Raw genomic sequence first — 10,000 nt, 5'->3', positions numbered from 1 at the left:
CAGGCCTACGACGTGACTTACGATTGTCGCAGCGTTGTAAAACATGTTTTAAAATGCTACGACATTTTTTCTGACGTACACAACAATCGTAAATCATGTCGTGGGCCTGTCGTGAGCCGTTGTCGCATGCGACAAAATCGTACCGTGTAAATCGGCCCTTAGAATGCAATGAAAGGTAGAAAGATCACCTAGTTAGACAAGCAACACCACTGAGTCCTCCAAAATTAGCCTTGTACTTGTTGTTAAAGGGAACCTCCAATTCAACCAAAAAAGGTAACTTTAAATCACAGGAAATAACCTTTACAGGCAAATCAGTTTAATTTATTTTCAAAGTAACCGTTTGTATCCGAAGCAAATCAGTTTAAAGGCGGCGAAAGACGAGATACAAAAACCCTGAACTTGTCGCGCAACATTGTTTCGTTTCAAGTTTTGGTTGATGTTTCGCGTTTTTCATCTTGCGTGATCAATTTGACCCGCAAGAAAAACAGTTGTTGCGGGTTGAAGAAATGCAGGGTGTTGATTGGTTGATTTGCTAGAACACGAGCACATTTGTTGCGCGACAAGTTGTGAGCTTGATGAAAAACGAGCAACAAAGCCAAAATTTGTTGCCCAGAGTAGATCCGCGCTCTACTTTTCGCAACAACTTTCTTCAACCCGCAACAAAAACATTTGTTGCGCGACAAGTTGATCATGCAAGGTGAAAAATGGAAGACATCGACCCAAACTTGCAACGAAACAATCTTGCGGGCAAAGTTGAGGGTTTTTGTATCTCGTATTTCGCCGCCTTAAGAATTCCCTCTTTTGTTTTCAAATTCCTCTGAAAGTAAAAGTAAGTGATTTTAAAATTCAGTTTTCCTGCGATATAAAGGCACTTTTTAAAAACAATTTTCTTCGGTTTAAACTTATTTTGTAGTAAGAGTAGCGGTTCCCTTTCACGGAAGAGAAGAGAACTTAGAAATTCCTTTAAAGAAATTAGCCAGGCGGAAAGAAACTCCACTTTTGAAATCTCACTTGCAATCCTCCTCACTGAATGTCACGGTGCTCCATCCGATTGTTATCTCCCACCATTAAATTTTTGACCGTTCCTATAACTTCAACACTGACAGTTTCCCCTAAAAGAGACAGAAAAGAGGATAAACTGAAAAAATGTGTCAGTCGTTCAATCGACCATTTTACAGTTGTGTGCTTAGTTACCTGGCCCATGTAAATTCCTACTTATTAGCATGACAACGATATCATTAATGTAAGAACAGCTGGTAGGTCTGCATCATAACAAGGTCAATTCCAGCCTCACTTTCATTTAAAGGCCAGGTAACTAAGTACGTAACTGTAAAAACAAAAAAAAGGTCTATTCGAGAGGACCTTGGGCGAGCAACGCTAACACAAATGGCAGCGACAAAATAAGTAAAGGAACTTAAGATTCGCAAGTTGAGATGAAATCAATTTTCAAAACGACGAGCGACGCCGGCGCTATCTCCGTTTCGACTTTAATTTTGGTGGCGAGAGACTTGCGTTTGCTTGCGTTTTCGCTCGAGACCAGACCATCTTTGATGTCAACGTCGACGAAAACGTCACCTCAAAATATGACTTTGCACTATCGTAAGTCTTTCGAGTTTATTCATTCTCGTTCACGTCGTAGAACGCGGGGGAATTATCCAAAAATTAAATAGGCCATTTCGAAGCGAAGTTTATGTGATGGTAATTAGTTCTACTTTACATATGAATGAAAACTAACTTTCATAAGAAAAACTTCGCACTTCGACTCGCTTTCAAGAGGAGGCAGACATGAACTCGGAAATGACCTATTCACTACTTGCACAAATCCCATAATACACCTCTTTTACCCCCCCCCCCCCCCCAAAAAAAAAAACAAATCTGCATAGGCATTGTTTTCGACTTCTCTTGGGACATTTACATGTCCCAGGAGAAATTGCAAACAATGGTTATGCAAACGTTTTGGGGGGCTAATAGAGGTGTAATATGGGATTGTGCAAGTAGTGAATTGGTACGAGGGGTTTAATTTAAGAGTAAAAATTGAGAATAAAAAGTTCACATTTAAATGCTGGCGTTGTCGTCTAAAACATCAACTTTCGTGATTTTACGTCATTTGAAAAACTATGTGCTAAAACGCGTGCCGCACGAGCAACAGGATTATTTTTCCTCTTGTACCCATTGATCTTATTGTTTTGGGCGTGACCGTTGCCGTAGCCGTCTAGAGACACATTGCCGCTGTCGCCATGCATGTCGCTACAGAAGACCTTAGACAGCAATGACCAGAACCAGGTTGCTGACCAGCGGTTTTCGTTAAAACAATGGTTTGCTGGGGGGGGGGGGGGGAAGTTGCTCAGTCTCGCGGGCTCAGAGAACTTGGTTGTGGTCATTGTTATTTAAGGTTTTTCTGTCGCTACGGCTTCGCGATTAGATTGCCAGGTTACTAAGGAATGTCGTTGCAGTCGCTGTAGCACGTGGAATCGCTAGGTCGCTATCACTAAATTCATAGGCGTCGTTTGAAGAAGCTCCTATTAAAATTCTCTGAATGTACCCCGTCCTTTATGACATGTCTTTAAAGGATTATAAAAACGAAAAGGTGAAAGCCAACGTATGGGAAAAAACTGCGGAAGAAATGTGAGTGAATGGCTACAATGATTCAGGTATACTCACATTTTCTACGAGTAAAAATTTTGGTATAATATATTCCTATATGTAGATTGAAGAAAAAACGAATTGACTTTTTATTCTTTCCTTTCGCAAGTGAACGAAATAAAGGCTAATATAAAGAATCTAAGAGACTGGTACGACCTTGAAATATGATTCAAATTTTGATCTCTCTGCCAAACCGACAACGACAGTGTGGCTTGCTTTTTCGCCAAGTCCTTGCGCCGCAAGGATCAGGCGACAGCGATTGTGTGTTTATAGCTTTAAACTCCCTGCGGTTTGATTCGGGTTCGGGTCCTGGCCGGGGACATTGTGTTGTGTTCTTGGGCAAGACACTTTACTCCCACGGTGCCTCTCTCCACCGAGGTGTATAAATGGGTACCGGCGAATCTAATGCTGGGGGCAGCCCTGCGACGAACTTGCATCCCATCCTGGGAGGTGTAAAAATACTCCTAGTCGCTTCATGCTACGGAAACCGGGGATAGGCATCGGCGTGTTGGGCCACTGGCTCGTAAGCAGATTTTAGGTGGTTTTCACGTTACGTCATAGCCGCCATGTTGGTGGACAAAAACAAAAGATTTGTCATTTGCTCCTGTTGTTCGTCCAACAGCAATTGTACAACGCAGCACTGTTATCTGTGTCTCTACAGATTGGTTGCAAACCACCCATAGGGCAATCTTTATTTTTATGTTTTCTATCACACTTGAAAGTGCATTGCATAATGAGCTCTCTCTGAAAATTTGAACGAGGTATACCGGATAATCCCTGAGCAACGATGCTTTGAAAATTCGAAATTTTACAACTAATGTATACTGGTGGTTTTCACGGGATGAAAAGTAACAAAAGATCTCTCATTGGCTCCTTTTGTTCTTCCACCAGCAATTGTACATTGTTATTGGTTGCAAACCACCTATGGAATCATTAGTGCTCTTGCCAGCTAAGAATTTATCAGTTTTTAATGGCTAAGAACTGGCTCGCTATCAAAGCTAAAAGGCTAAAAATTAGAGATTTAACAAAGTTTAACAAGCATGATGCCTTCTGTGCCCCCGTGGTAAATATCGAAAATTTGTACTCAGTCGGATTCGTGCTAAACTTAGGGGGTGTTAACGTAAGACGGGGACGAATTGAGACTGGCACGAGTTAGTCTCGGCCTCCATACATTTCTTTTTATGCGTTTACATGAGGCCGGCCTAAAAATGAGTTCAGACCGGTCTGATTTCGTCGCGGTTGCCATACCGAGACCAGAAATTCTCGTACTGGTCTCATGTAAATAACAACAAATCTCAGACCCGGTAATTTCAAGCCTGTACGCTTTTGGGTCAGCCATATACTTATTAGACAAAAACATATCATTTCATCCCGAAACCCCAAAATGAAGAGTGCTCTTGGCTTCGTTCGTTTTCACAAAAAAAGTCCTGCTTAACAAATTCGTTAATTTGTATTGTTTGTTATAATTTTTTTTTCACAGAGCTATCTCCATTTTCTTACGTGAGGAGAACTGAGTATGGCACAAATGGAATAGAAAATTTTGGTTCGGACTTGCACGTTAACGGAAATAATTATAAAAAAGTTACAGCGAGTGAACAAGGCTTTTACTTCGTGTAGAAGACACACATGACGTAAAACAACAGAACAAAAATCGTGAAACAATACCTAATCAGAACAAGCCATTTCTGAGTTCAAGTCTGCCTAATCTTCAAAGCGAGTCTAAGTGCGACGTTTTTGTGATTGAAATTAGTTCTACTTTACATATGAATGAAAACTAATTTTCATAAGAAAAACTTCGCACTTAGATTCGTTTTGAAAAGGAGGGAGACATCAACTCGGAAATGGCCTATTGTAAATCCCTAAAGCTTTTGTTACGTCATGTGCGTCTTCTACACGAAGTAAAAGCCGTGAACAAGATAAGATTTCAGAAAGTAAATACAGCATAGAACAGACGACAACAATAATTACTTACCTTTGTTGCGGCTGAGCTGAAGCAGTGACATTTAAATAAGGAAGAAATTCTCGCCAGTGGAAAGACGGCATCGAATAAACTGCTAGTTAGCGAACTTCAACGACGGTACCCATGAAGGCAAATTAACGAAAACTCCAAAAATTAATCACAGAGGCTTTAAAATCTACGACGGCGAAGTCGACGAAAACTCTATCAAAAAATAGAACTTTGCACTATCCTTAAGTCTGTCGAGATTATTCCATCTCGTCCACGTCGCACATTGCAGGCGAAATATTCCAAAAAATATTGGTAAGAGCGGTTTTTCAGAGTAAAAATAAAGCTCTGGATTTTTGTACGCTTGCGATGTCGTAAAACCTCAATTTTAGTGATTTCACGTCGTCACGAGCTTATCCAGATTACCGCTGTGCTAAAATGCGTGCGCACGTGCAGCACGATTATTTTTCCTCTTTAACCAATGAAATAATGGTTTTGTGGCGTTGTCGTTGACGTGCACGTGGTCGTCTTCGTTTCTTAAACTCCCTAATATTATTGGTTGAAAGAAGAAAAAATGGCCGTGCTGCAGCACACAACAATGAATCGTTTATTCTCTATTTATCTTCAAAAATGCCTATGCCAGTCCATACAATACTTTGCCCATATATCGTATAACATCAACAAGATTGAAAAATCGGAAAATACTTACAACAGCGAAAAAGTTTATTTTGAAGTGACTTTGTCGATACCGTAGCCGTCGTAGTTTCTTAAATATTCTTGTTTGTAATGAGGCGGAAAGCAAAAGAGGGATATTTCCCGTGAACGCTTACGTTTTATGTATTCAAAACAATGGACGACACTCGATGACCTTGATGCAAAAACAAAGGAAAGAATAGTAATTTATCGTCACTGTAGCAGTACCCCCAATATCGGTGGTTTGCAACCATTCTCTAGAGACATAGATAACAATGCTGCAATGTAAAATAAATACATGCAATAAACCAACTTAAAATGAAAACTAACGAAGAAAGTGTTTAGAGATGTAACCTTGCCGAACCCAGAATCAGAATGTATTTCTTTTAGGTGTTTGATTAGGTTGCTTGGTGTTAGTTCCCACTGGGATAATTAGGCCTTTATATACCACTCCTTGTGAACATCGCACCACTTGACGCCGACCAGTTTATTCGAGGATGCTTTTTCTTATATTCCTTGACTTGTAACCTGTATCCAGCCGGTGTGTCCCCGGTAAATAAACTCGACCATTGCTGGCGCCTCCCTCCACTATTTGTTTGTTACTTGTCTCTTCTACTTATAATAGAAATGTTTTCTATTCGGCTGAGCGAAGCGAAAGAGAATAGAATTAACTTCTCTTTCAGGATGCCTAACGCTGTATTATATTAGTGCTGACATCAAAAGCACTGTTTCGTGTCAAACTGTACTGAACCTCGATTCTCTCGTCTTTGTCTTTAGTAATGAGGGTAAAATCTACAGAAGGCGATAAACATGATAAAAATGTATTCCAGAGTTGTCCAACGTTATTTTGGGCCATGGAAGCAAGCGGTTACCTTTCTTTGTGAGAGCTCTTACCCTAGCGTAGCAACACTAGACCACAGATATTAACGACGGATATTAAAATCAACTCACCTTGTTCCCTTGAGATCTTCACTTGTGTGTTGCTGTCGCCAACCAAACTGACCTTACCCGTGACCTCGTGAATGAGGAAGCTTACCACGGAGTCACGCTTTTTCTTCAGAGCCATATCTAGAGGCGTTTCGTCGCTCTTAAAACGAAATACAAAGACGGATCCAAAATTTAGTTGCAAAAGCAGATAGAAAGACAGACTTTAAGAAAAGATAGATTCAGCTACTCTGTTCGACATAATAGGCAATTTAAAATTATATATGTGAATGGAAGAAATGATCATTCATCAGGTGCTTTTTAACCGGGATTCGAATCCATGACCTCTGAGATAACGGGGCGATTCTGTACCAACTGAGCTATGAAGCCAAGGGAATATATGAGCCCAAAAATTGACAAATTGAGTGGATTCAGAGCTCAGCAGCACTTGGTACAGAACTGCACCAGCGTCACAGAGGTCATGAGTTCGAATCCCGTTGAAAGCACCAGAATTTTTCAGGTGTCTATAAGAGAAAAATTGTTTAAATTGTCCAGTTAAGTGCGGTGATCACTTATACCGTTCGTCTATTGGCCGCACTTCAAATCATTTAACAATTATTCTACGAGTATGCGCTGGATATGAAGTGATAGATAACCAACGCGGCGCGTAGCACCGAGATGGTTAAAAACACTTTACATCCAGCAAGCCCGACTGCCCGAGTAGAATAATTGTTTCATTACAAACTCCAGGATCAACAACTCTGCCACTAAAGCATCGATTTCTGCCTCGCTCAATTCCGGTCCAAAACGGCTTTTGTCGGCCATTTTTTTCTCAGAGCTGCAAAAATGTTTTCAGCTCGCGTAATTGCTGACGCGTTCCTTGACCATATTAGGTTCAGCAGGTATATGAACTGATAGCCTGTGTTCGGCGAGCCAATGACAATCCTGGAAATCTGATATCCGTAGTTCAGTTTTTGATAAATACATTTATTTCATACCTGGATATTAAGAGCCGGACATGGAGAATAGGAGATTTGCAATTTAACGAGAAATGTGAAAAGAGACCGGGTTGTAGTTTGCTTTTGCAAAGTAGGGGCCTAAGCCGAGTTGGGTGCGTCGGACATGCGTAGTTCGTTAATTGTGTTCGGAACTCGTGTGAATCGAAGAGTAGACAATTTCTTGTGTCGTTAATGGTGTTACACAAACAGATGTACGAACTTACTTTGTTTTTCATCTTAATTTCAGCTCCATGTTTTACTAATGTCTTCACAGCCTGAAGATTCCCTCGCTCAGCTGCCAAATGAAGAGGAGTGAAACAGAACTGGAAAAAGAAACAGTTTTAACAAAAAAAAAGCTCGTCAGAAATATAGTCATAACTCGACCATCGATCAAAATAGTGTTGGGGAATGCACTTATATCCAGAAATGCACGCGAATTCGAACTGAGTGCCGTCGCATGCCAACTCTCCAAATTTTGCCCATATAGAAATTTGCAAAACCTCTGGACCCAATTATATTAGCAGGAAAACTTTGTATGGTGCCGGGATACGCATGGACATTAGTCTGAACAAAATATGACTGAGGCAATGCCCGTGGTTAAATTCTCTTTGCAGGTATTAAGAATGATTTTGATGCCTGCATTTAAACACAGCACTGGGATCCTGCATTATAAAAAAAATCCTGAAAAAAAAAAAAGACTGACGCAGGTGCCTTGGATTGCCTGATACTGGATACGGCCCTGAATTACGCCACTGTCCAACAGTTTCAATCTGTGGCAAAGATTTTATTAATTGCTCATGTAAGCGTAAATATGCTCACTTTAAGCACATCTAAGTCAAGACGTGTACGAAAACTTCCAGTCGGTCAACGTTTAACGTAAAGGATATTTTATGCAGGAGAGTGTTACTCATCCACTGGATAAACTTATCCAGCCTTTGAAAAACTGGGGCCAGAAGTCAGAAAGTGAAAGTCGGCTTTTGGTATTATTCGAGGAGAGTTTCAAAACATCGATGTGCAAAATTTCGCTTTTAAACCACGGTTGGCTTGAAAAGCATATCGAAATTGAATTCTCCTGATCATTAAAGGTTTATTATGGTTCGTCTTTGCGCTACGAGTTAAAAAACTCAAAACTTACGGCGTCAACAAGATCTGTCCGCGCCCCTCGCTCCAACAGCATCTGCATTAACTCTTCATCGCCATTTTTTTCGCAAACTACGAAATGAAGTGGGGTCCTTTTAGTCTAGATGAGAAATAAAATAATCATTGGGTGAGATGTCAATGGAATTTAGATCACTATCGCCTACGATCTAGAGGCGCCTCGTTCCATATGCCAAATGCAAGTCTACATCATCAGGAACCTATGCATATAAGGCTGGAACGTTACCAACCATATTACACCCCCCATATCAAGCCCCGACCTACCATATCAAGCCCCGACGAACCATATCACGCCCCGACCAACCATATCAGGCCCCAGCAAACAGCAGGATTTCTCAGTCACATTTAACACTTTTTGGCCTCCGTACGGTCAGTTAAAGTCACGAACAGTTCGATGATGAACAAAATGAAAATAAATTCTTAATCCCAACAATACACACAAAATGTAGCTTTTTAACCTTTCGAATTGTTACCGATGAGACTTAAAGTACAGACGACTGCACATTTAATACTAATACCGATTTAGAGAACGACAGGAGGTAATTACGCAACTCTTTATTATTCCGATTTTGGTGACCACAAGGCAAACGCTGCAAGCAATTCGTCATCCATCATGCGTTATGTCTGAGTCACAATTGGCATGTGGGACGCTTATAAAGACAGGGGTCCTAGTCTTTATCTTGCTTAGCAACTCACTGGGACACAAGATTTTATTTTGCGTACTTGTAGTCTGTTTACTGTTGTAGTGGACGGATTTTCAAAAGGCGCTCAACTTCAGTTCAGAACTTCATGATTGACTAATCGTCTTGTTGCCACAGCTCTGTTTCGTATGGGCGAATGACCACATTCTTCAGGAAATTTACAACGACTGAAGTCATATTGACGATAGAATATCAGGGGCTTGATACGGTTGGTCGGGGCCTGATATGGTGTGTCATGAAGTCATATTGACGATAGAATATCAGGGGCTTGATATAGTTGGTCGGGGCCTGATATCGTGTGTCATGAAGTCATATTGACGATAGAATATCAGGGGCTTGATATGGTTGGTCGGGGCCTGATATCGTGTGTCATGAAGTCATATTGACGATAGAATATCAGGGGCTTGATACGGTTGGTCGGGGCCTGATATGGTGTGTCATGAAGTCATATTGACGATAGAATATCAGGGGCTTGATATGGTTGGTCGGGGCCTGATATCGTGTGTCATGAAGTCATATTGACGATAGAATATCAGGGGCTTGATATGGTTAGTCGGGGCCTGATATGGTGTGTCATGAAGTCATATTGACGATAGAATATCAGGGGCTTGATACGGTTGGTCGGGGCCTGATATGGTGTGTCATGAAGTCATATTGACGATAGAATATCAGGGACTTGATACGGTTGGTCGGGGCCTGATATGGTGTGTCATGAAGTCGTATTGACGATAGAATATCAGGGGCTTGATACGGTTGGTCGGGGCCTGATATGGTGTGTCATGAAGTCGTATTGACGATAGAATATCAGGGGCTTGATAAGGTTGGTCGAGGCCTGATATGGTGTCATGAAGTCATATTGACGATAGAATATCAGGGGCTTGATACGGTTGGTCGGGGCCTGATACGGTGTGTCATGAAGTCATATTGACGATAGAATA

The 10,000-nt window shown here is 41.1% G+C and overlaps 2 protein-coding genes across 3 annotated transcripts in view; both read right to left on the bottom strand.

Annotated features, from left to right (window-relative positions):
• LOC137984263 (ankyrin repeat domain-containing protein 54-like) overlaps window positions 1-182 on the bottom strand; it is a 16,777-nt gene extending 16,595 nt beyond the window's left edge. For both annotated transcript variants that reach the window (XM_068831382.1, XM_068831381.1), the window contains exon 1: window positions 1-182. This exon is cut by the window's left edge and continues 2,418 nt beyond it. The gene's annotated coding sequence lies outside the window, so the exon portion shown is untranslated.
• Window positions 1-10,000, bottom strand: part of LOC137984264 (ankyrin repeat domain-containing protein 54-like) — a 12,184-nt gene that overhangs the window by 328 nt on the left and 1,856 nt on the right. Inside the window, exons 2-5 of the mRNA XM_068831383.1 lie at window positions 8,339-8,443; window positions 7,428-7,526; window positions 6,233-6,368; window positions 1-1,112 (exon numbers count right to left, since the gene is read on the bottom strand). The exon at window positions 1-1,112 is cut by the window's left edge and continues 328 nt beyond it. Coding sequence (XP_068687484.1) covers window positions 1,024-1,112; window positions 6,233-6,368; window positions 7,428-7,526; window positions 8,339-8,443 — 429 coding nt within the window. The 3' untranslated portion in view covers window positions 1-1,023. The remainder of the gene's footprint in view (window positions 1,113-6,232; window positions 6,369-7,427; window positions 7,527-8,338; window positions 8,444-10,000) is intronic.

The sequence above is a fragment of the Montipora foliosa genome, chromosome 14 (genome assembly GCF_036669935.1).
Source record: "Montipora foliosa isolate CH-2021 chromosome 14, ASM3666993v2, whole genome shotgun sequence".
NCBI lineage: Eukaryota > Metazoa > Cnidaria > Anthozoa > Scleractinia > Acroporidae > Montipora > Montipora foliosa.
This window is presented reverse-complemented; position numbering and strand designations above follow the sequence as displayed.